Genomic DNA, 27,240 nt, shown 5'->3' with positions numbered 1-27,240 from the left:
ACAACCCTATTATTAATAGCTGCCCATCTATAGTTCTATATACTACTGTAGGTTTACTAGGGATGTGAGCTAAAGCTAGTGAACAGATGAATGTTTTTAAACCATTTATATCTTTAGAAATAGATTTGATATACTGTGAAACATTTTTACTGTCAGATGCAGTATTCAGTGCACTGGAAAATGTGTGTGTACGGCTTTCACAAAAAACACTAGAAAAAATATTCAGGTGATTTTATTCAGTAAACATTGTACAAGTAATATTCTTTGCTTAGTAGAAGTCCATTGCACGCCTAAAGGAACCAATTCTGCTGTTGATGGCTCCCCAGTCAGTGTATCTTCTGTACTCTCCTGGTCTCAGGTAGTACTGGCGGCCTCTGTAGTTTGGATCTTCATAGAAGACCCAATGTCCCTCCAGCACATTGCATGAGTGGATATCGTGGTAGCGGAACTGCTCATGAACATTCGGACAGTCATCCATGAACTCCATCATCTGGCCCTTAAAGTCTTCTTTCTCATAGATTCTTATCCTGTAGGTTCCACGGTGCTGTAAGTGTGGAAATACACAACAAAAATGTTATAAGAACTTAAATGAATAATTACCAACACACATAGTAAAAGTTCAATTGATCTCGTTTTTTTTTCAACGGTAGTCTTACTGGGGCCTACTAGTTCACCTTCTCCTGCTTGATATGTGAAGACCTTACCTCCCTCAAGAGCTTTTTCCCATTGTTGTTGATAATGACCCAGGTCTAGTCATTGGGACTAACATGAAACTTTTAGTGTACACTTACAGGGATCTTAAGTCTACCTTGATGTGCACTAGTGTTAAAGAGCTAGATCAAGCAAAGGAAAGAGAATTGTTATGTTTAGTTAGCCATGTTTCTTCTACCACCTGTAAGTAAGTGAAACATATCAAACTACCATTAAATAATAGGTGCTCCATACCTGTCAAGTGCTCTTAAACTAAAAAAGTATGTAGGACAAGTCACACCTTTCATGCAGCCCTACAACACAATCAAAACTAAATCTTTCTGAGGGTGATATTCACCCTTCTCACAAGATTGACAGCTGTTACTTCATAGTCATTTACATCGGGAGTGATTGCATCACAGTTTTTGCATCAGGAGTGCCTTTAGATTGCCTTTATATCTCCAGTCCTTTACTTCACAGGTCAGTAGGTATTAGTTTGATACATATTAATAATAATTTATAATATATATATATATATATATATATATACACACGCATACATATATATCTATATATATATATTATTAAATGTATACATGTATACCCTGTGTGTCTGTGTGTGTATATTAATATATATTTATATGTAATATATAGATACATATATATTTATATATTATGGATTTCATTATTTAAGTTAACTATCTTCAATTCAATTTAATTTCATTTTAAAACTATAATTTAATTACTTATTTAATGATGCCATTTTTAAATATTAAACTTTACTTTTTGTTAATTAATTTATATAACATTTTAAACACCAATACCTGTAGATTTGTATTCCCTCACTACCCCTAAACACTATCCATCCCTGAACACTAAATGCTCCAAACAATATTTAAGTGTAATATAAGAAAACTAGCAGCCGGGTTGTAGACGACTGCACCGCCTAGAAAAGTCACAGTGAAGTACATACTCTATTTTTCGCTTCACAGTATATTGCCTCTCATACCCCTGTGCCAATATTTAAGTGTACTTTATATGTGTATTTAAGTACATATGTGTGTACATATATATCTGTATTATATATATATATATGTATATATATATTCACTTAAAAAACCATAGGTTTCACACAGGTTATAGTTAGGTGGACATTTCACTCGTAAAAAACCAATGAAATTCCCCCGTTATAGTTAGTTCAGATAACTATAACTCGCACGCCCGCAATCCACTGCTCATGACGTCACACATTACATCACTCATGACATGGTCAATGGCATCACTCATGACATCACTGATGACATCATCCTTGTGATAGAGTGGCGGTCGTGCGAGTTATAGTTATCTGAACTAACTATAACAGGGGAATTTCAATGGTTTTTTACGAGTGAAATGTCCACCTAACTATAACCTGTGTGAAACCTATGGTTTTTTAAGTGAATTTGCAAGGTTTTTTAAATGCTAATTCCTAACTATAACGTGTGTGAAACCTATGGTTTTTTAAGTGAATTTGTACGGTTTTTTAAATGCTAAGTTATGTATTTATTAATTTATTTATTTTTCAAGGTTTTTCATCGTGCGCGCACCACGCGCGCTCTTTGGGCAAACGGTGCACTGCGCGCACCGTGCACGCACCACGCAATTGTTTTCAAAAATAATTTTAAAAAATGTCACCCTTGGGGTTCCTTCTGTGACCCCCTGACAAACGCTAGGGGGTCAGGAACTCTCTTCCCTGCCCCCTTTTCACGTTTTCCACCTTTTTTCCACCTTTCCTTTTCAGTGCGACAGACAAAATGGCGGCCGACACTTCCTGATTTCGACCGATTCGAATGTTTACTGACATCTATCAACCAATCAGAATTTCGCTCGCGCGCGCACGGTGCGCGCGTATAGATATTTATATGCTTTTAAATGCTATTTTCTCAGGAAATACTGAACAGATTGACACCAGACCTGCAAAAGACACTTCCCTGACCTGAGGACGACCTCTCTGCCAAATTTCAACTAATTCTGTTCAGCCGTTCGGGCTGTACCTTCGACTAAATGTCCTATGGAAAAATGCATGGGGAAAACGCGTTTTGGGCCCCCCCTTTTTTCTCGGCCCCCCCTTGACGAATCACCCCGAGACTTTCAGGGTAGGAGCTGAGCGGAGCGCCCCATTAGTTTTGAAAATTTCGCGAGGATTCGTCAACCGGCGCCAAAGTTATTCAAAATAGAATTTTGAGATTTCCTATGGAAACACGGTCCTAACTATAACTATCTACTGGCGACCGCCAGTAGATAATTTTTTTATACATATATATATATACACATATATATATATATATATATATATACATAATTGCCATGCACAGTGTTGTTAACAATTATGTGATTTCAACTCGAATTAGGGATGTTATTTAACAGATTATAAACAATCACACGATCTTTTATGTAATGATTGCTGATTTTAGATTATGTATTGTATTCTCTGATATTATAAGCGTGTGGAGGTTACATGGCTCAACAAAGATCTATCTATCCCAATGCACTGTGCCATTTGGTTCATTTACAATCGACTTAAAGCAATCACATTGTCATCAAGGCAACTATAGCTGATTCTAAATCACTTGTCCTATTTTTTACTTCTACATGTCACATGGCAATATAATGAACTAACTACTTTTTAATTTTCTTACAAAATGTTCTATATTTTCATGGTTTTAATTAATCATACAATAAATGTACTACAGTCACTGAACATGTCATAAGTGATGTAATACGTGAGAGTAAAAACAGTGGTTTCTGGATTAATAATAACCCTCTAGAAATTGCAAATACTCAGTCTCTCAATTCCACCGGAATAGAGCAGGTCTCGAACACTAGTGACTCATTCGATTTTCAAATTTCCCTCATACAGTGTCTTCCTCAATTCTCATGGGTGAGGGAGGAGGCTGACAATGGACTCTACTGATTAATGGTCTCACTTTCGTCCATTCGTTTATTGTTCCCTGCTGGCCTTTTCATGTAGACTTGTATACATTCTTCTTCACAAAGCAATACTAATAACAATAATTGACCAATAACAGTACTAGCTTTTTTTGACCTTCCAAATTTTCTTAATGGCTTTAGCATAAAATACTATCTATTTAACAGGTAAATATTTGCATATGTAACCCATGCCTCACCAATATTTATGTGTAAAAAGAAAAAACGTTCTAACAAAAACAAATAAATTCAGTTAATACTACAATGTAACAGTGTTATTACCACAGCAGAGTGCACCTGGCTTGAGATTAAACCACTTAATGACTTGTGGTTTCCAGTCTTGAGTCACTTTACAGGCTAAAACAATTAACAAGGCTTAGTTATTGTAATATTTTCCCATTTGACAGATTTAAACCCTTGTGTTCCAGTTATGAGTATTGAACATTATACAAACAGAACGCAATAAACAATATACGTAGAAGCACAGAGTTTAATATGTTATGCTCGTGGCCTTCTCTACACCTAAAAATTGCAATAAATAGCATATTACTCCCTGTGCATCTGCATATATACGATATTTATAGGGCAACCTGGTCAGTGGGAACAATGAAGGCACATACATCAGCCTGGGACGTATGGTCTGGCTGGTGTTTGGAGAGGGTTGTTGATCCCATTTTATTGGGTGCCACTGGAATTTCTTAATTTCTTCGCATGCATGACGTACAACAAACGTCACTCCATACAACAAACCGATACAGATCAACTATATCAGTAGGTCATCAGAGAGTAGATAACAGACAGGTAGGAGAACATCCAGTAATATGTGGGTTAATGAAGGGGATCAAGTACTCGAAACCTCCGAAATCAAGTTCAACTCCACTTTGGGATGTTGATATGGTGCTCCAATTGTTCCATCTTGGAGAGGGAATGATGGAGTTTCACTGAAAATGTTGTCTGCGAAACTGGTTATGTTGTTATGATGGTATCATTAAGAGTGGCCGATGTCAGGTCAGCGGATATTACCACAATGCAGCTTTCTACTACTGCTTTACTATCACTAGCCATACTAAAGACGCTTCGACTTGCACAGAGTGTACAGCTCCTCCCTTACATCTAGGCTATGTGTGGTTCTATCTATTAGATAATATATTCATGTTAAAGAGAACCTGAGAAGGTCTTCCTCTTAGCTACTAATCTCTAGTCGCAAGTCTTGCACTCCAACTTCTTCTGTTACTCTTGGTCAATGGGTCAAGCAGGTTATTGTTCTTGGAGGCGGAGGTAGATATTTGTTTGGAGCCCACTTTGCCAGAGGGGCTGGGCCTCAAAAGCTTTTTGAGAAGGGGCCAGGTTGGAACACATTCCCAGGTGCGCTACCCTTAAAATATCGTATTGTGAGCTGAGATGATATGCATGAAGCTTTGTCAGTTTCACAAAAGCTTTGAGCATACATAAAAGAGTCTCCAGTCTTGTAGTAAAATGTAGATTCTCCTAGCCGTTGGTGAAGGAGTGTCCACATTTTATTAAAGGCACGAAGGGGCTTATTATCCCACCTCCTTGTTCTTAACCGTCCCTGATTGGGAACTGAAGCGGCAGCGTCTACTCCTGCAACATTTTAGGATAGCGATGGAAATAACCACAGAGGAATCGCATGTCATGCTAGAATGTGGATTGCAAGAAGATGGAACTCTTGTGGTTCTTACTGGGATTTCTTTTTATTTGTTTTTTTGTTTTCTACGTGGATTGTGATTACAGACAACATGGAAAGGGCCAGTTGGCTGGGTGAAGCCTCTATCTATGCACTATGTTAGCCTGCCCTTTGTATTTCTTGATAACTAACATGGTAATTGATCATGCCCAATGCTTTTATATATAAAACGTTATAATAAGAACTAAAAAACATCAGGAATCTGCTTCACTAACACCTAGGAGAATCTGCAATGTGTGAGTAAGGCAGGGACACAGGTTTCTATATCTAGAAGGCTAGGAGTATAACTGTGTCTTGGGAGAGATATGCAGCATGGCTTTCTCACAGCACTGCACTGCCTTTCCATAGTGTCCAACTGTCCAAAGGCATTCTTTCACTTGCCACCCAATTAGAACATCAGTACAAGGACAAATGAACAGTTTAGAATAAGGTGCAGACATTCATTGTACAGAGGCAGTAAAATAATTTATGTTTCATTGTGCACTGCAGCCAATTGCAAGACAGTCATACAATGGAAAGCAGACAATCCTCCCAATTTTGCAATGAGCCGGCACTGTGACTCCTGTTCCTTAGAGTAACAAGCTTGACAATAGCACACATTATGGTACTTCATATGTGTGTGCAAGCTCTGGGTATTGGAGCGGTGGGAGGAGACTGGCATAAATTGAAACAGTTGTACCTGTGGGATCATTCGGCATGACCTGATGGAGTCGTTGTATCCCATCCACTGCTGAAAATCGGGGTACTCGCCCCTTCGCAGGTAGTACTGGTGCCCTCTGTAGTTGGGGTGCTCATAGAGCATCCAGTTGCCATTTTCCACCCGAAGGGAGTTGCAGCGGTTGAAATAGGGGTTCAGGTCAGCACAGTCAGAGCTGCACTCATAAGAGCGCCCCCCAAAGTTTCTGTCCTCGTAAAAGATTATCTATAGATACAAATGAAGATTATACACTCTTTCAACAAACATATTTATTATTTCTGTATATCTAAGCACAATAACAAATAATTTTCTATAACATACACTTACAGCAGCACCAAAGTCAGACATGTAGCAATTCCCTCGCTCCGATTAACAACATTACTTTTGCAGATGCTACACTGATAATCTTTCACAATCTAAATTTGACATACACATATCTGGTCACATTTCTGTTTTTTTATGTTGCAAACTTCTGCAAAAGAAGCATCCTTCATATGGCCATAAACTCCATCATTATTTGCTACCAGATAACTTACTTACTTAATTAAAACTGCTACTTTTATTCTCTTTGTAAAAAAATGACTCTTACTTCTATAGCCAAATATCACCATTGCCCTAGAGATCAAAAACTCTACAACAATTTTACATTTTCAGATCTATTTGTTCTAAAATATAATGATGTGCATAACACCTTTGAGACCCTTTTTAAAGAAACAAGGCTTCATTCTATTTTCATACTTTTCGACATTGCTATTGCTTTAATACTGTTCTTCATTTTGTACTTTATCTTCTCTTTCTGCTTTTAGCATATTTGCCTCATTCTTAAATTTGTTTGAGTCTTATGTCTCTGGTTGTTCTATTTCGTTACTCTAGAGAGGCTCTTTGGCAACTTCTATTTATTTATAAGATCACATTCTTTCTGTTGACTAATCATTTTACCTCGGTTATCTCCTTTTTTAGTTCAATGCACGTTTTTACACAGATTACACAGATTTTTTTTAAATATCAAGATTAATCTATTCCTCACATTTTTCTCAGATAACCTTGCTCCAAATTATTTTCGTATCCACCCTAAATTATTGTTATTTTAGATCTATCTTATTGAAAAAATAGCCTACTCTCTATCAAGTTTTTTATGCTAGTGTGTACATTGTTTACCCATAGAAAATGGTATCAGCACCACTTATCTTTCCTTTTTTAATGACTTCCAAATCCTTTTTGTTTAATTTCACCTTTTGTATATTGCATTTAAATGAATGTTTTCTCTAACACCCGCCCTACTATGCCCCTGATTACAAGTCGTCTGAATCTTCCAGATCGGAATTCCGAGTTGGGTGGTATTTTTCATATCCGAAAATTATTGGGTGTGTTAAACATCTCATCCTTGGTTTGATAGCTCAAACCTTCTGGAATATAACAGGGGAAAAGTGTAGGGTATTCCGCAAAAACTCCTAATAGGTGCTATTTATTGCACCAGATAAATAATGTACCCCAGAGTATTGTTATTTATGTGGCGTAATAAATAGCATCTTCATTTTGAAAAAAGCTCAGCATCTGGAGCATTTATATCAGGATGACTGCAGTGGCCGCTCCTTCACTATGGCAGAGGAGCGTCACCCCCAAAAAATACGGCAGGAAAGGAAAAAAACAACACTTGCTTAATTTTTCATTTTCTGCCCAGTCTTGGGGACGGGTCCTGGGGGGTGACAGGCTCTGAGTGGAGTGGTAGCGCACTCTCTTCACTGCCATGATAGTTTGGCCGTCCGTCTCAGGCCGGCCAAACCGTCATCGCGCAGTGAAAGCTCTCGCCAACCCAGCAACGCAGCTGGATTCGAGAGAACAGGCAAAGACTCCCAGTGTGTACTGGAGCGCAAATCGAGGACGCTCAGGCAAACCCTGAAGCTGCTCTCATGCAGGAGAGCAGCTTCAGGAGTGGCTGCAGGGTATCCTGCAGCCTGTGTTGCGTGGAGAAGAGCTGACGGTTCCGGCTGCAGGTACTTTTTTAAATTATTTTATTTTTATTTTTATCACCTGCGACACCTATGCCCCCCTAGACCACCTTCCCCCGCTCGCCTGCCCTGCCGCTCGTCCAGCACATCGCCCTCTACTGGATAACGGATTCCATTCTGACTTCTGAAAAATCTTTGCTCTCTATGTTTCGGTTTTCCATTCCTCACTTTCATAGACTCTATTATTTTCTACCAAACTGCGAATTTCCCTGCCCACTGCTGGCCATCGATCACCTGTTGTGACTGTTTTAAAAAGATAGCACAACGAATATATTGCTTTTCAGTTGTTTTTCCTAATTCTCTTGCTGCGTTCATATAATTCGTATTGTAATTGCACGTTTAGGGAGAAAATTTAATTCTGTAGACCACTGCCGTATGTAAAAATATTGTACTAATTTCCATAGTTTTGTATTTTGTAAATTCTGTTTAAACAACAAATATATACGCACGCAGAGATAAAAATAATTCAAAGTCATTATGCAGCCTAATCACTATTATATAATGTTATAAATGCAAACATTAACTCGATGCTAGTGTCATCAAGTTTTTACAGTTTATGATAAATCAGGACTGAATGCCCTGATAATTTCTTCATTTGCCCCCAAAATATCACCCAGCAATTTTGGCTGCATTAGCGTTTGAAATCTCCCTGTGCAAAATGTAAAGTCCATGGTAAGTCTGCAGACCTTTCAATGCAGACGTTACCAGTTCCAAATCAGAATTAACTCATAACTTCAATGGAGCCCCTTATTGTAAGAAGAGGTAGGTACAGAGCTTGCATAAGCAATTCTCCACCTACTTTCCAGGGATCCCTACATCCCTCACAATAGTCTGTGCTAATTGTCTTCCAGCATGGCTAACTAATGTCTGTCAGGTTCTATTTGGGTCATTTTTACTTTATCTCTGTAAACTTTCAGTGTAGCGGCCATAAAATCAAATAATTGCAATAAATCAGTTCTTTAAAACAAATGTTTAGGCCAAAAGACCTCTGAACCCTTCTTCAGTCCTTTTCAGAGGTGTATCCTGATTTGGAAAAAAAAAAGATCAAGAAGGGATTAGGCCTGGGCAGAATTTTAATTACGTTGGAGTAATTGGACTAATTTAGGTAATTCTGCATTCCTCTTTGGCGCAGAATCACTGATAATTATGTGATGACTCCTGGCCTAATTAGGAGTAATATGGGCGAGGGGAGAAATCCTAGAATGAGAGCACACTGAGTGAGTGCAAACTAAGAAAACATCGCTAAATGTTGGTAGTAAATTGGGGGAAGATCCTAACCCAGGAGCACATTTAGCAGGCGCAAGGGGTTTCTCACACTCACTATTTGTGTTTTGATGCACTAACGCTATTTCTTAGAGAAGAAAGAGCGAAGGGGCAGTTTTGCAGTAAGAAATATAGCTAAATGCAGAATTACTCTTCTTGGATATTTCAAGCATAATTGCACAGATTTTTTAGGCAAATCCGCGAGACTACGCTATAGTGAATTATGCGAGCTAGGCCCAAAACCCAGAAATATTATGTAATATACACAATTTAGTCCCTATTTTGGGAAACTATGTAGGCGAGAACTACCAATTGGCTCTTTGGAATGTTCGGAATTGTATTTTGTTTTGTTTATTAAATGGTGACAAGTGTGCCTTTCATTTGGGAGGAATTCAGAAAACTTCCTTTTAGAAGTGACAAACAATTTTGCACAGTGAATTCAAGCACCTTCAAAGATCCAGCAGAAGTTGAAAGCTGACTGCTTGTTACTGCTCGCTTGAGTGGTATCAATGGTCTTCATTTTGTGCGTTAATTTCTCTCTTTGATTTACCTATAGCTGTCATATGAAGAAATAGTTTTCCGTCTACGACACACATTGTTAATATGCTGCCAAGCCTTAGCACCAGATCCAGCAAAAGGTTGGACTGGGACAGAAAATAGGCCCTAGCACCAAAGTAAAAAAGACCGCTGAGCGAATCAGACAGCTATACAAATGGCTCAAATTTTGGAAATCACAGCAATTATGAACTTATAAAGAGATTATATATAGGTGTTTTTCAAGGTTTGGGAGACTGGAGGGGTTTGCGCTTGCTGCAGGCAACTTGTAAAGAAATGATATATATTGGTGTTTTTCAAGGTTTGGGAGACTGTTTAATGTGTGTTTGCTGCCAGGCAATATTTGTAGTCATATCACAGGTCCACAAGTGGCCAAAACACTGTCTCACACACTGACCACCAGGTTGCCCTAATGGCCACTCAGACCTTGGCCCAGCAGTTCAAGAGGTAACTAATTCATTGACCTTTAGTAACATTATTTTTACTCTTTCGAGGCTGAGGGCAAAAGTATAATTTTAAAACGGTTTCGAAGCCCTTAACTGATACTCTGCTGACATATGGAAAGCTAAATACAAACAAAGCACAATTGCATTTTGCAAAGAAATGACTGTCAAGTACTGAAAGAAAGTTTCATTAAGAACCTCCTTAATGCACTAAAATTGCTGCCAGGATGTAATGCATGTATCTTCAGCTTATTGCAGGCCTCAGTGTCATAGGGCATGATTGTGAGGAATGTTGCCGCTATTCAAGTGATGACGTGAATGGTCGGCCTAATAATCCACCCAGAGACAAATCTAATGAGAGGAACCCGGTTTTATGTTGTTGAAACCCAGCTCTGACATTTTGGGATAAGTGAATTATATGGTTTTCAAGAAGGCAGATTGAGTCCATTCTGTCTTGGAATGTTCTGGAACATGGCACACAGCACGTCTTGCTGGATGGCTACTGGTGCCAAACTCTGTAGAATTCAGTTTTAAGGGCGGTTCTAGTCACCCATATTGACGAAGTGAACGCCAGTCACTGTGACTGCTCAAAAGAGAAGAGCATATGGACTGGGCGTGGGCGGCATGGAGTCAATTCCAAAGTAAAATATCCCAGAGCTCAATGATCAGGTGATCGGCCACCAAACAGGCGAGAGTCCCCTTACAGCTCCACCCAACAGAGCGTCCCCTTAGACCTCCACCCAATAGGCGAGCGTCCCCTTACAGCTCCACCCAACAGGCGAGCGTCCCCTTAGAGCTCCACCCAATAGGCGAGCGTCCCCTTACAGCTCCACCCAACAGAGCGTCCCCTTAGACCTCCACCCAATAGGCGAGCGTCCGCTTACAGCTCCACCCAACAGGCGAGCGTCCCCTTAGAGCTCCACCCAATAGGCGAGCGTCGCCTTACAGCTCCACCCAATTGGCTAGCCTCCCCTTAGAGCTCTAGTCTAAGCAAATGTTGCTACAAATGTAGACAGAAAGCCGTGAGGTAAATATTGTGAATGAGTAAATCCAGATGTTACAGTGTGAACCTACTGAGCCCGGCATTGCTGATCCTCACACATTTTTATGAACATTTCAAATACCAAACTGTCCATCACCCTCTATTTTTATTGCACTCTGTCAAAGTAATTGCTGCATTTAATCCCTTCCATACTTTGTTCGCAATTAATAAACCCTTCCAACGGGCATGTACCATAAGGACAGTGCATTGATCGAATGTCTGGCACTTCATATTGTGATCCAGGTCATAGCACGTCAGTTTCAAGGACGCTGTAGGACCAAGAAGCTGGAACCGTGTGACCTTCAGCTGAAATCAACACCAGCATCCTCATATCCATTTACATAAAAGTCACATCGATGTTTTTAGAGCTGGAAACCCATAGAAACCTCTGGTTTGGACCAACCTTGACTTCCATGTTTAGCAAAGTTAACTTCAGCCTTCGAGTTCCGAACAATTACACCCCGTGGCTCCCCGAAATCCAATAAAACTATTTGAGTGGGTCACGCCATCAGAGAGCAGTTTTATGTCAGTGGGCCTACAATATTTCATTCCAAACAACACAATATTTCAAGAACACTTGAATTTTTCTACTAACTTTAGCAACTTTTAATCAAATAAAGTCAGGTCTACAGCTGATTCTGAGAGGCCCGCCCATTGCAATATGTTGTCACCATTTCCCTTGCTGGAAGGGAACCCTTCACAAAATCTACCAGTTTCTTCTGAGAAGTGTTGAGTTTTTCGTCCCCCTTATTCCAACTCACTGACTAAACTTTTACTCTAGCAGCCACAAACATCACAGCCTGACCGAGAACCCCCAAACTGTAGTCCTTACCTTTCCCATGTTCGCTGCCTTGTGAATATGCAGTGTGTGTTGTGACAGCGGCCAGCTGGCCTTATATACTGTGCAGGACAAGCAGCCTCAACCCGCACAAAGTACTCGGGGCCCCACCGCGCTCTTTGTTGGGCTGTTGTCGCGTCCAGGGGTCAGCACCTCCGCGAAGCCGGATTGTCGGCCCATTGTCAAGCAGAAAGATGACACTGCAGAGTATGTGTGTGTGTGTGTGTGTGTGTGCACGTGTCAGCAGGAACATTTCACTCAGTAAAGAGAACAAATCATTCCACGGGAAGAGAACCTTCTGGCTCTGTGACAAACGCCCGGGGTTTTAAAGAGAGCAATCTGCATTCATTAAAGATACATTTATTTAGAATTGTAGGGAAATGGCGCAACCAGTGTCCTCCTCAAATGATCACTTGTTCGTGTCCTAGATCAACAAAGAGGTGAATACGCTGATTCAAAGCAGGCTAGTCTGCAAGTTCCATTTTACATGTGTTTTTTTACATGTATCCATGTCACGTGGACGGAGGGACACTGTGTTGGTAAGTGTTACAAAACTATATAGTAGTTGTTGACAGTTAGAGGTACTAGTATGTTTTTTTACTGAAAATAATGCACTATTAGTCTCAAATCCAGTCTTGTCATAAGGATTTTGGAGGACCTGGGCAACCAATATTTGGAGGGCCACTGTTTAGAACAACTTGCATTTTATGACCCATTTTAGGTAATTTAAGTGACAGTCCTGTGAAAGTATGTTACAGGTTAAGATAGAGAAATGGACAGAGCAAAAATCTACCTTCCGAGGGGGCCCCTGGGCAACTGAACATTTTGCCCATGCCTTAAAAATTCTATGCTGAAATCACTTGTTTGTGCTTGGTATGAAGAAAATGAATTCATGGTGTGCTTGCGAATCACTTTGTGGCCTATTACCACCTCGTTTGTCTTTCGTGTCTTAGGGGCCGATTTTTACGCCCGCCATCGCAGCTGCAAAAGGGACCGCCCGCCATAGGTGCGGCGGTCGCCCGCCATAGGTGCGGCGGTCCCGCAATACGAATTGTGATGCTCCCGCCACACTGGCGGGTGCATCCCATATATTTTACATTGCGGCGGGCGGCCGCACTGTAAAATATACATGTTGTGCGTTTACATGCACAACGTGACAGGCACCGCGCGGTGCCTGCCACATTGTACTTCCAAATGCAGTGGGGTACCTCCCCCAGGTACCTTCCATGTGCACCCCCACCCCCCCAACACCCGGGGGGCCCGCAACGGGCCCCCAACAGCAGGAACCGCCAGCCTTTCCATGGCGGCAATGTGGAAATTTAGCTTGTAACTGAACATTATCTGCGCCATCTTGCCTCTCCCCAGCGCCACGCACAGCGAACGCACGGCCGCCATTTTAGGCACCCCACTCTCTCTCCCCGCTCATTGCCGATCACCAGCGCGCCCCTCAGGCGCTGCGAACATCCCCCGCGCGCTGGCCACCCCCGCTCTCTCATACATGGGCCGTAAAACCTCTCCTTCTGCGCGACCCTGCCATGGAATCGCACCCCGTGCCTGACCAACACCTCCTTTCATCCCATACATGGTCATACATCCTTTCTGATAACCCCCTTCCTCCACGCCCGATTGTCCGAACCGATCCCAGGCCATCACCTAGCCCTGCGGATGCAGTTTATTGCCCCTACTGTAAGGGAAACACCCCACATCAAAGGGATTACAGCAGATCAAGGCCCCCACCCCCTGAGACCCGACCGGTTGCACACACCCCCGGGAACTGGCGGAATATCCTGCTGTGTGATAGCCATCTCCTACTGCGGGTGGGGTGAGAACTTCTACTGTAGCTATGCGTGGGATCGGATCTGAGCCGGGGATTCTGAGGATGTTCTTTCATGCATCAAAGTGATCTCAAGAATGTGCCATGTATGATAACCCTGCAATAAAGTCATAAACGTGTGTATAAGAGGCCAGGTCTCAGAGATGCAGTTAGAGCACCTCGTGACGATACTTCGCTGTCTGATCTGATGTGTTCCACTCCGACGGAATAAAACTTTGTTTCCTGCCTTCCAGTCTCCGGCGCCTGCCTCTTTATTGGTTTAGCATCGAATGGTATAAGAGGCGATTACCGCCGGGCAATACTTGAAAGGTTATCGACTACGACTGCCGCTACCATTTAACAATTGGCGTCCCAAGCGTGGGGCCCATCAGCGACACGTGGATCCAGTGGGAGAGGTCCCGACGACAGAGTGAACGACTGCAACGATCGGGAGAGCTCCTGCCCGATAGACCCTCGTCTGGCAGCCGATCATCCGAACTTCACTGGTTCCGAGCAGACCTCTCTCGAGTGATCTACGGTCCTGACTGGGAACCATCAGGAGTGCCGCGGCAATAACGGAGAGTAGAGGACGATCGGGCGCTGGAGGCGGAAGACGAGAAACTGTCCACGCGGTCCGGGTAAGGTCGTGAAACACGACAAATTGCGAAACGATTGATTGATTGATTGAAAAATACTAGTATTGCTTATTGATTGTTCTCTTTGAGATATTCGCTGTCTACAAACGGGGAGGAGTAGAAATACCCTCTCTCTCTCCCTTTGCAGATAGTGAAGGGTAGGTAATGCAGACTTTTGTCCCCGTTGTAACCCGTCGTGCCTATCTTTATCTCCCCACTGATTGATTGTCCGAACATTGATTGTTTTGAAGGATAGTGCTCTTTGAGATATTCTCTGTTTGCAAATAACGTAGAATAGAAATATTCTGTCTAGTCTTTGCAAATAGTGAAGGGTAGGTAACGCAGACTTTTGTCCCCATTGTAACCCGTCGTGCCTATCTTTATCTCCCCATTGATTGATTGATTGTCCGAACACTAGTTGTTCGATATTGGTTCTTTGGAGGTATTCTCTGCTTACAAATAACGAGGAATAGAGATATTCTGTCTAGTCTTTGCAAGCAGTGAAAAGATAGGTAGTGCTGACTTTTGTCCCCGTTGTAACCCGTCATGCCTATCTTCTCCCCACTGATTGGTAGTTGGTTCTGCCCGGACCGCTTATTAGAGGTGAACCATCCGGCTCCACTGGAGGGCACCCCTAATAAGGACATGTTCACTAAATATGGACTAGTCGCCGTAGCTTATAGCAAGCTATGGCATAAATATACAAAGAAGGACCCCGAGAGTCAGTGGCCACTGATGGGATCCTTCGACGACCATAAGATAGAAATGCTAGAAATAGCTCTGCGTAGCAATAAGACGACGCCTACTATGCTTGACAGTATCGGCATGTGGCGCAAAGAAGCAACACAACGGAAAAAGAGGGAAGAAGTAAAAGCAGAAAAGGAATTACGAAAGGCAGCTCACCTTGCCGCTAGAAAGTTAGAAGAAGAAATAAAGGAGAGAAGGGAAACTAAACTAAGACAGGAGCCCGAAACATCAGGCCAGTACCCTGTTAGGACCCCCTCTATGCTCTACCCTGAGTTGTCCTCTAAGCAACGAACGAATGACGAATTACTATTAGGCCCCCCGATCATTTACATGCCCCCTCCATACGCACCCTCCCAATCGGTAGTGCAACACCCACAACCCCCAAACACAAGCGAAAGCAGTACAGGGGCCTCGGTCCTCACGGCCTCCGCGCCGAGCCTCTTGTACTGAACACAACGTCGGCAATAACGTTGGATGACCCTGAGATGAGAAAGAAAGATTCCACCAGAATGAATCGACTAACAAAGGATGAACGAGCAGGAATCGACAAGATAGTAGGGACACTGGTGGAGCGAAAGGAAAGTGAGGAGTATATAACAGACGTGTATAACTCGTATGCCGACAACCGCAGACGACACTTTGTCGTACGACTTTGTTATCACGCCCTGAATACATATGAGGATAGGTACCACGATAAAGGTCCCGAAGGCTTAGCGGCCCTATATAGGAAGGTAGACATTGGGGAAGAAGGAGAGGGCGATGTGACGAACCTCTTCACTCGTACACTCGAGGTCTATCGACACCTTAAAGAGCACAGACAGACAACCAAAGCAGAAACTCCCATAGCGACTAAGCCCCAGGCAGGAAGGACTGATACCATGATGCCCATCAAAGAGGCCGCCCCCTACTGGGTCCCCCCACGAGGTCAGGGAACACATGACGACATCAACCACCAAGATGCGAAGGGAAGGGTTGTATATAATTGGGTCTACCAGCCATGGGACCGACAAGACATTTTGACCTTTAGAAAAACTCTACCCGACTTAAGAAAGAACCCGACTGCCTTCTACACCGAACTAGGTACAGCCTTAGGTTCAACAATAATGACTTTAGCAGATATCGACTTGTTCTTCGGGTTATGTCTGCCGGCTGATGTGTGGAAGCAAATCCGGAAAGTTGACCACGCTGAGCCGTTCGGATATACCTGGGTACAACTCGATACCATAGATAAACAGCGAGAACCGGGACAGAAACCCCCGAAAGCCATATTGGAGCTCCCAGACAAGATTGTACAGAAGTTGAAGACTCTAATCCCAGAAAGAAAGGTAGACTGGTCGATAGTGACGGCTTGTCGCCAGAAACCCCAGGAGGATGTGTCTGAATACTTCTCTCGATTCGAGACTGTGTTTTCCGATTATAGTGGCCAGGACATGACCACCGCAACCGGACATCACCTCTTTGTCCAGAATTATGTGAAGGGTCTGTCACAAGAAGTCTCCCAGAAGCTACAGACCAGCGAGAGTAGTTGGGCAGCCTCCAAACCCGCAGCAATCCTCCAGATGGCCCAATACTACGAAAACCAAAAGAATGAGAACGATAGGGCGTCGGAGAGGAAGAAAAAGGAACTGAAGGAGAGGGTAATGATAGCACAGTTGCAAGGGGTGACCATAGGAAGGGAACCCCCAAAAGGGAATTACCAACCAACCGCCCCTAGAAAGCTACCCCCTAGAGACCATACACCTGCACCCTACAACGGACGGAGAGACTTAGATGGGAACCAATGTGCGTTCTGTAGAGGGTTCGGACACTGGAAATCCCAGTGCCCGGTCCTTCTGGAATTGAACAAAAATAGGGACCCCAGAGACACAGCATATGACCCCAGAAATAGAGGACAGGGACGAGGGTACACGAACGACGCCATCAACGACAGGCCAGGCAGACCAAACACCTTTGATCGCCCCCGACAAAACCAGTGTCAGCAGTCCGACTATGAAAGCACCCATGACTTCGCATAGGACCGCCAGGGGCAAGGGAGGGATCCAGTCGAACTCCGTGTTGACCAGCAAGGTCCTTACGTCACTGCTAAGGTCTTGGGCACAAAGTCTCCATTCCTGGTAGATACTGGGGCGACACGTAGTGCGTTATCTAAACGACTGATTCCTAGGGCACCCTTGTCTGGCTCACACGTAACCTCAATATGCTTCGATGGAACGCCCTCCACTAACCCCTTATCAGCACCAATCTCCTTTGACTTAGAAGATAACGCCACTGACACGACCTTTCTGCTCTCCTCCAACACCCCCGATGCTATTATGGGACTTGATTTGCTAAAACATTTCCGAGCTACCATCAGATGCTCCCCAGACGGAGTTCGAGTCATCCTGCACGATAACCCAGATCTGTTCAGACCTTGTCACACACGACGTATGCTCTCTATAACTGATGCTGACCTGTCCCTACTCGACACGTTACCCTCACATCTATGGGCTAAAACCGACTCAGATGTAGGGCGCATGGTGATCGACCCAGTACACATAACCGTCCGACCGGACGCAGTGCTACCAAAGCCTCCACAGTATCGAATATCGCCCGAAGGTGAGAAGGCATTGGTGGAAATCATCCAGTCCCTAGTCAATGCAGGAGTAGTAGAAGAAGTAGTCAGTAATGTTTGCAACAGCCCTATCCTACCCATTGTAAAGAAGCAAGGCGAGGGAGATGAGAAAGCATACCGCTTCATTGTTGACTTACGAGAAGTCAACAAAGTAGTCATACCTCAGTACCCCGTGGTCTCAAACATCACCACCATCCTCACCCTAATTCCGTCCACTGCCACCACCTTTACTGTTATTGATCTCAAGAACGCATTCTTCTCCATCCCCATCCACCCAGACAGCCGCTACCTGTTCGGCTTCACTTTGAAAGCACGGTCGTACAGATTCTGTAGGGCACCCCAAGGCTACACTGAGAGTCCCAGCATTTATAGCCAAGCCCTCAAGAGACAACTAGATGCAGTCCAATTGCCCGATGGAGTGGTGTTAATACAGTACGTCGATGACATCCTTTTGGCGGCCGACACCACCCCACTTGCTGTCACGGCCACCCTTCACCTCCTCCACTTCCTCGCGGAGAACGGTCACAAGGTCTCCAGGAAGAAGTTGCAGTTCTGCCAACCCCAAGTGACATACCTAGGCCACCTCCTATCCAAGGATGGGAGGAAACTTACCCCTGACCGAATTCAGACCATCCTAGAAACCCCTGTTCCCAAAACTCAGAAGCAAATGCGGTCTCTAGTAGGCCTCACCTCCTTTTGTCGACAATGGTTGCCAAACTTCAGTCTTATTGTAAAACCTCTGCTTTCCCTGCTGGCTAAAGATGTCCCCTTCCCCCTCCCCTGGACACCCGAATGCCAATCCTCCTTCAAAGAATTACGAGACGCCCTCTGCTCGGCCCCAGTCCTAGGAACCCCAGACTACACTAAACCTTTCTCCCTCTACACCCACGAAAGGGAGGGATGTGCGTTGTCTGTCCTAACCCAGTCCATTGGTCCTAAACAACGCCCTTGTGCCTACTTCTCTGCCACTCTTGACCCTGTAGCCAGAGCTTGGACCGCATGCCTTCGAGCAGTAGCCGCCGCTGCAGTCTCTATCCGCCAAAGTGAGGGGATCGTGCTCTCGAACCCCCTCACTGTATTGGTACTCCATGCGGTTGACACCCTCCTGAACCAGACCAAGACTCAACACCTGACTAGCGCACGACTGACTGGTTACGAACTGACTCTGCTTGCACCCCACATCACATTGAAACGATGCACCACTCTGAATCCAGCTACTCTACTACCTCTCCCTGACACTGACCCCAATGCGTCCCCTATACATGACTGCGTGACCCTCACCGACGAACAGACCAAGAGTAGGGTTGACCTCCGAGATACTGCCTTCCCGGACTCTGACGGAGAACTGTGGGTGGATGGCTCATGCATCAAGCTCCCCGATGGCACCACCTCAGCTGCCTATGCAGTCACCACAGCCCGAACAGTTGTTCAGACAGCCCGCATCACACAGCGATCCGCACAGGCGGCGGAACTAATTGCTCTCACACGAGCATGCATCCTGGAATCAGGGACAACCGCAAACATTTACACAGACAGTCAGTACGCCTTCGGGGTAGTTCACCACTTTGGGCTCTTATGGAAAGAGAGGGGATTCTTGACTTCCCATGGCACACCCATCCTGCATGGAGATCTAGTCTCTGCCCTGACCGAAGCAGTCCTCCTCCCCACACGGCTGGCTGTGATCAAATGCCAGGCACACAAGAAGGTGACAGACATTATAGGACAGGGAAATGCACTAGCTGACATTACTGCCCGAACCACAGCCGAGAATAGGTCCACGACCCGTATGTACGTGACCAGGTCACAAACTGGGAAATGGAAGGATGCTAGGGAAACGATTAGGGACATCCAACTAGCCAGCACACCACACGAATTAACTGAATGGGCACGGGTGGGATTGAAGGACGATGACGGTTGCTGGCGAACTAAAGACTCGAACAAATGGTTGCTACCTGACTCATACTTGATCCCCATGCTGACCATGGCACACTCCCCCGCACACATAGGGTCTGCCCCCATGATCGAACTCATCTCCAAAGTCTGGCACAACGACAAAATCCCAGACTCAGCCAAACGTCTGGTCCAACAATGCCTGGTATGCCTCCAACACAACCCTGGGAAAGGAACTGCTGTACCCCGGGGAGGGTTTGGGGTTCCCAATCACCCCTTTGAAGTCCTACAAATGGACTACGTCCAGTTAGAAAGGTGCCAAGGTTTGAAGTACGTACTTGTCGTTGTGTGTGCCTTCAGCGGGGTGGAAGCCTACCCAACCCACGACAACACCGCTATGACTACCGCAAAAGTACTACTGAAAGAATTCTTCCCCCGATACGGCCTTTGTCGAATTTTGTGGAGCGACAACGGCCCCCACTTTGTAGCCGAGGTTATCCAACTCATCTTAAAGGGGCTGGGTGTAAAACAGAAATTCCATGCGGTCTTCCATCCCCAATCTGCAGGCTTGGTTGAGCGACATAATGCCACATTGAAGCTTAAGATAGCAAAAATAGTTGCCACCACAGGACTGAAATGGCCAGACGCTCTCCCGCTAGCATTACTATCAATGCGTTCCACCCCCACCAAACACCACTTAACCCCCTACGAGGTCGTCTTCGGGCGGCCCATGAACCTTTGGACTGCACCGAAGCCAACATCCATCCACGACGTCCCGGACGTCCTCATGTCTGACTATTTGTATAACGTTGTCTGTTATCCATCAGCAGGTGCTGCAAGCCATTCCCGATGTTTCCAGGGGCCCCGGACACGACATCCAACCCGGTGACTTTGTCTTAGTGTGTAACTTCCAGCGCACCAAGAGTCTGGAGCCCCGGTGGACGGGCCCCCTGCAAGTCCTGATCACCACCCGAACAGCTCTTCGAGTGGAGGGGAAGCGCAATTGGCTGCATGCACACCACTGCAAGAAGGTATCATCGACCCTGACGACCACGGACAACATCACCGCCCAAGAAGAACTTCTGGACAAAGACCGACCATCCCTGAGCCGCTGCCCGGATACAGAGACACTTGAATTAATGAAATATCCCGATCCCACTGTGCCATCCAAGGAAGGGTATAACCTACGACGAAAGGAGGGAACTTCGGCTAAGCAGACCACAAACTAAGTTGAAATCTCAGAGCGGTTGCCTAGTCACCTCAAAGGCCACCAGGAGAGAAACTAAACAAAGTCTGTGGTTCTGCCCGCTACCGAGTCCCTTGAAGGTGATGGAAGCATCCGACATGAAGATGATGGAAGCAACCGGACGTCCGAAGATCCACTACAAAAACCCAAAGACTGACAGAATGCACAGTTCAAAGACTATTGCACTTTTCATTACCCTTCTCTTTTGCCTTCTCCTCATGGTCACCTTCTGGATCATGGAGGAGAGCACACCCGCTCATAAGACATTGCTGACCACCGTTCAACCTATCACCATGAAAGAACACCATCTGATCTCACTTTCACCCCAACTCCGAGAAAGGCGTAAGGAGTTCTGGAATAACTCTTTTGTGCAGTTGCTCCACCAACACAATCTTGCCGCCAATGCCACTAATTGCTGGATCTGTGGATTGCTACCACATGCCACTGGACACTCTATCCCTTTCATCCCTTCACCTTTTTCTGTCCATGGTTCCTGCCTCGCCTGGCTAATCCTCCTGCAAGAAAGCTACAAGGACAATGCCACTTCCGGCAGAACTATGTCACACTTCTACCATGGGTTCTGGCTGAACAAAACTGGAAGAACTTCTGCCCCCTTCTGTCCTCTGAGATCAAACACTTCCTTTCACATGGACATCCCTGCCAAAGAACGAGTTGAAATGCAAGTGTTCAACAACCCAGCCAGACCCACCTTCTCTTACCTCCGGAAACGAACGGCCGCCACCCTAACAGTGGCCCTATCCGTCATCAACATCACTGGATTTGTGTGCCTCGAAGGCCTGGGGGCGCAGCTGGTGGGCCACAGCTCCTGCCTCATCACCCGAACATTGGACTCAGTTGATCCACCCTCCTTTGTTGCCTCCCCGAATATGTACTTCGTCTGTGGTACTAAGGCCTACACCTGGCTTCCGAAAGGTTGGGGAGGCACCTGCTACATCGCTTTTGTCCTTCCTCCGACATATGTGGCTCCAGCAAACCATCACCGACAGAAACGTGCCAAAGACCTTGTACAAGCCGACTCCACCGGAGCACAGTTCCTGGATGCAGTAAAGGGACTTGTTCCACTCTGGGGTCCAATGGCAAACAGCCGTGCCATCCGCCACTTAACTCAGGCAGTCGAGACGGCGATGAACATTACGGCTGGCATCCTCGCCAACAACACCGCCGAGCTTCAGGCCGTCCGCCTGGTGGCTCTTCAGAACCGCCTCGTTCTAGATGTGGTTCTGGCTGATCGTGGAGAAGCATGCCGCATCATTGGGTCCAGCTGTTGTACCTACGTACCGGATAACTCACCCTCAGTCTACAAAGCAATTGAACACCTCCACAGACTTTCCGCAGAGGTTCATCAGGAGCAAGAAGGATGGTCACTTGGGAGTTGGTTTTGGGACACTATTAAAAGTTGGGGATGGAGGCTGTTTTCATTTATCCTAATACCGATTGTGATACTATGTGGATGTTGCTTGGGGATTCAGTGTCTGCCACCTTTATGTTCGCTTTTTATGAACTGCATCTTCCCTAAGACTTTGAACTTTGAAGCGGAACGAATGAAAGCTCTGTATGAGGTGGAAGTTCGTAGTATTATGGGGATAGATCCGAACTAAACAAGCTGGCGAGATATGTTAAAAGGGAGGACTGTGGAAATTTAGCTTGTAACTGAACATTATCTGCGCCATCTTGCCTCTCCCCAGCGCCACGCACAGCGAACGCACGGCCGCCATTTTAGGCACCCCACTCTCTCTCCCCGCTCATTGCCGATCACCAGCGCGCCCCTCAGGCGCTGCGAACATCCCCCGCGCGCTGGCCACCCCCGCTCTCTCATACATGGGCCGTAAAACCTCTCCTTCTGCGCGACCCTGCCATGGAATCGCACCCCGTGCCTGACCAACACCTCCTTTCATCCCATACATGGTCATACATCCTTTCTGATAACCCCCTTCCTCCGCGCCCGATTGTCCGAACCGATCCCAGGCCATCACCTAGCCCTGCGGATGCAGTTTATTGCCCCTACTGTAAGGGAAACACCCCACATCAAAGGGATTACAGCAGATCAAGGCCCCCACCCCCTGAGACCCGACCGGTTGCACACACCCCCGGGAACTGGCGGAATATCCTGCTGTGTGATAGCCATCTCCTACTGCGGGTGGGGTGAGAACTTCTACTGTAGCTATGCGTGGGATCGGATCTGAGCCAGGGATTCTGAGGATGTTCTTTCATGCATCAAAGTGATCTCAAGAATGTGCCATGTATGATAACCCTGCAATAAAGTCATAAACGTGTGTATAAGAGGCCAGGTCTCAGAGATGCAGTTAGAGCACCTCGTGACGATACTTCGCTGTCTGATCTGATGTGTTCCACTCCGACGGAATAAAACTTTGTTTCCTGCCTTCCAGTCTCCGGCGCCTGCCTCTTTATTGGTTTAGCATCGAATGGTATAAGAGGCGATTACCACCGGGCAATACTTGAAAGGTTATCGACTACGACTGCCGCTACCATTTAACAGCAATGCAGCCATGGAAAGACTGATCTCAGCCTGCATCGTAATATGGATGGCGGTGTGTTCCAGACACCGCCACCATATTACACACGTTTTCTGCCGGTCGACGAGTCGACTGGCGGAAAAGCGGCTGACGGTCTTTCCGTCCGCCGCGGATTCCCCAGCTATCATAATATGGCGGGGGATCTTTGCTGTCAGGATGGCGTGCATATCGCCCCTGCCGAGCCAGTGGTGAGGACCGCCGGCCTGGCGGGGGCGATCCACCCGCCATCATAATCGGCCCCCATGTCCTTACTCTGACTCTCACCTTTGAGAAAGACAACTAAAGGCCTCATTTATAAGACCATAGTGGCACATTTGGGCCTTGGAGTGGTACTTTTTTGACTCACAAGTGGCGCTATGTGCCTCAGCATATTTACAAGACCATGTAAAGACAATTTACGTCATTTTCATGGCCTTGTAAATATGTGCCCCTTTCCCGCAGAACACTGCGGGAAAGGTGCATTCTATGGGTGTTGCTGTGGGTGTTACCAAGCAACACCTCACCTATGGAATATGAAGTATTTCCAGATTTAGGATGAATCGTAAACCTGGGAATGTATTACATTCCTCTGCCTCCCCAAGGTGAGGAGTAGGAGTGATACAACGAGGAGAAATACTTTTATTTCTCCTAATTTATTTCCTCTTTCCCCTTTCTATGTCGTCAATGATTATTTTTCCGCAGGAAGGTGTCCCTTCATGCACAAAAACAATCATCCCTGAAATGCAGGCACCCTTGCAACATGTCTGCATTGGCGCATAGCTGCCGTTTGTGCGCCTTCGCAGGGGAGAAGGACAGGAATGTGCCATATCTTGTCGATACCGTGCATCCTTGCTCTTTTCTTTTGATGCACGGCAGAGCAGCAGGAAGGGCTGCTGCGCTGTCGTGAGTCTAAAGTTTGTTAATGAGGCCCTAACTATTTTGCTACTGCAGAGGTACACACATATTTAGCTCTGCCCCTAAGGTTACACAAGGGGGTACTGCTACTGATGTGCAACGTGAGGAAGATGAGGGAGAAGTGACACGTTTTCTGATGGTGACAAAAAACACAGGCTATGGAAGGGGCAGTGTTTCTCTTGCAAAGTGGTTCTTGCTTCTTGTTTTGCCCTACTTCTAGAAACATATGTGTTGCGCCTCAGCTTTTCCTGAGATGCCAGTGGTTTAGCTCTAGCTGGTGCAGGGCATGTCTTCTGTCTAGTGGTCTCCTCATCTTCGTACCTCTCTCCTTTAAGCTCATGTTTATTTCCCAAACTATGGGATTCAGGATTTGGGCTAGATTTCATAGTGCTTTTGATCAATGTGCAGTGTTTTTTCTTTATAGCACAAACCTGGCCAAGGGCATCAGAGCACTTTACATGCGAACCAGACACTTCACGTGAGAGCCAGACATTACATTTGTTTTTGGCACAGGAAGATTAATTGATTTGAACAGAATCAGGGCTTTTGAGATGCGGCAAGACTCAAAACTGGTCCTACAGTTCCAAAGTCAACAGCTTCAGCTATTAGGCCACCTCTGCTCCCACATGTGGGCTGCATATCCTGGGCTTGGGGCATGCCCGGCACTTCCTTGGGGGTTGCATGGGCAGTTGTTTGGGCCTCCACTATATACCTGCTCCTTAGCCACTAAGCTAATCTGGTGGTGTAAGATGCCAGGTGCTGGCACTTTCACCTTTGTGTCTACTTTAATGACATGGTCATTTTCGCTGTGTGCGTTGCATTGTGCTCCTTTGCCTTGGGCAGACTCCTTGAATTGGCTTGGTGGTCTGTTCTGGTGGATCAGACTCTTAGGGCCTCCTGGCTTGGATCTTTTAGGGACCTACAAATCTTTGCTGACTTAGGGAAGGAACTATAAGAATGAAGACATGAGAAGAGGGCAAAAAGGTTTGTTGCAAATGGGTTCTTCCCATTTAGTAAGCCCTGATTGATTTTACTTTTTGATCGCCAGGTTTTGGACCTTTATTGTGGGTGAGTCTCCCTTCCTGGTCTCATTCCCAGTAGTTTTATGGTAAATTGGACTACACATGTTTACTGTCAGTGCCCACCTTTTAAGATAAGGCAGCTGCACCATAACTAGGTCGAGGGGCACTGGGCTGGTTACACATGAACGAGTGTGCACAATCGCGTGTGCACGGGTACAGGCTGCACGCTAGAGAATAAATTTGTGCGCAGTCTGAAATCTGCACCCAGATTACCTGCCTGTACCACTTTTAAACAGCAGATTTGACCTATCAAAATATACCTTTTCAACTATGAATCTTGCTTTCAAATATTAAGAAGTCACCCATATGTAGGCCTTATTGCCCTAAAGGGAGGGTGCAGATATTTAAATGTAGGACATGTTGAGCATGTCATTACAGTGAAATAGTGAAATATTTTTACTGTAGCAAGGCCGACTGCTGTCATAGGGAATCATTGGGTTACATTGGTACAAATTATTAAATACTAAATTCGTATTGTTAGCAGCTAGGAAAATAATTCCTACACTGATTTGAATTATAATTTAAATCCTCTTTAATGGTGGTGTCACAATTTAAATTAATATTTTAGAAATGCTTGTTTTAGAAAGTTGGCATTTTTGTGCCTAAAGTTTCTGGGAGTTTCTAGCTACCTGGGCTGGTCATGGCTCTTCTACTGGGAAATGCTTATTGGAGCCAGGCAGTGCATAAAAGGGCCTGGGTGGAGAGGGGAGTGGTCTTCCTGACAGGATGGCGGGGAGGAATTGGGCTTTGCCCTGATCAAACTTCAAATGGGCTTTCCCTAGCACACACAAAAGACTTGACACCAGCCTTTTGTTTCACTAGCCAGGCCAGAGCCAACGCCAGGGAAGGACGGAGAACTGCCCAGAGCCTGTTTTAAGGTCAGACAAAGGGGTGTCCCCCAACTACAAATTGGACTAGGTATAAAAGTGGTACCCCAAAACATGGAGAGCAGGCGGCTGGAGCTGAACTGAGGCAACACCATGAACAGCTTTAAGAATAATCCCCCTGATGCCCTAATGGACTGATGACTCTATCTGCAACTGACCCCAGAACTAGTGGATCCCTTCAGGGACAGTGATGTTGCCCCCCCTATACCCCATGAGAACCAGTTGTGAGAAGACCTGGACTCCTGTGCCCCAGCAGGAGAAGGGAAGCACCAGGATCCAGGCATAGGGAAAAGTTGATGAAGGGGGCCAGTGAAACCAGCTTCCTGTAAAATGTGGTACTTCAGAGGCCAGGAGCGTTGCTAAAAATGCTGTAATCGACTGATTGGGGCCCAAGTTATGGTGTTTTTAAGTTTTATGACTTTTGGAGCAACGGAGCATCTCAGGATCTGTTGTTATCCCATTCAAATTCCTCCGGGCAGGGCAAAGCCCCTGGGGGGTGACCCAACACACTTTGTAGTTTGCCCAAGGAAGGGGTGTGAGTGGGGCGCCCTCCCCAGCAGGGCCAGACTGGGAACCTAACTCAGCTCTAGTAAATGTTTTCAGACCAGGCCCGTACGGTGTGTAGCGAGCTTACCACTGAAAGGGGATATGGGGTGGTTTCCCCCAAGAAA

At 45.5% G+C, this 27,240-nt stretch overlaps 1 protein-coding gene across 1 annotated transcript; it reads right to left on the bottom strand.

Annotated features, from left to right (window-relative positions):
* Positions 1-216: 216 nt before the first annotated feature.
* On the bottom strand, positions 217-12,287 carry LOC146858078 (gamma-crystallin-3-like). The gene is made up of 3 exons (XM_085648845.1): positions 12,204-12,287; positions 6,042-6,284; positions 217-544 (listed from the first exon to the last, which is right to left on the bottom strand). The coding sequence occupies exons 1-3, from the start codon at positions 12,210-12,212 to the stop codon at positions 269-271; spliced, it is 528 nt and encodes a 175-aa protein (XP_085504971.1). The 5' UTR covers positions 12,213-12,287; the 3' UTR covers positions 217-268.
* Between the last annotated feature and the right edge of the window lie 14,953 nt (positions 12,288-27,240).

This window comes from Triturus cristatus, chromosome 3_2, assembly GCF_964204655.1.
Source record: "Triturus cristatus chromosome 3_2, aTriCri1.1, whole genome shotgun sequence".
NCBI classification, from domain to species: Eukaryota; Metazoa; Chordata; class Amphibia; order Caudata; family Salamandridae; genus Triturus; species Triturus cristatus.
The sequence above is the reverse complement of the archived record's forward strand: the minus strand, read 5'-3'. Positions and strand labels throughout refer to the sequence as shown.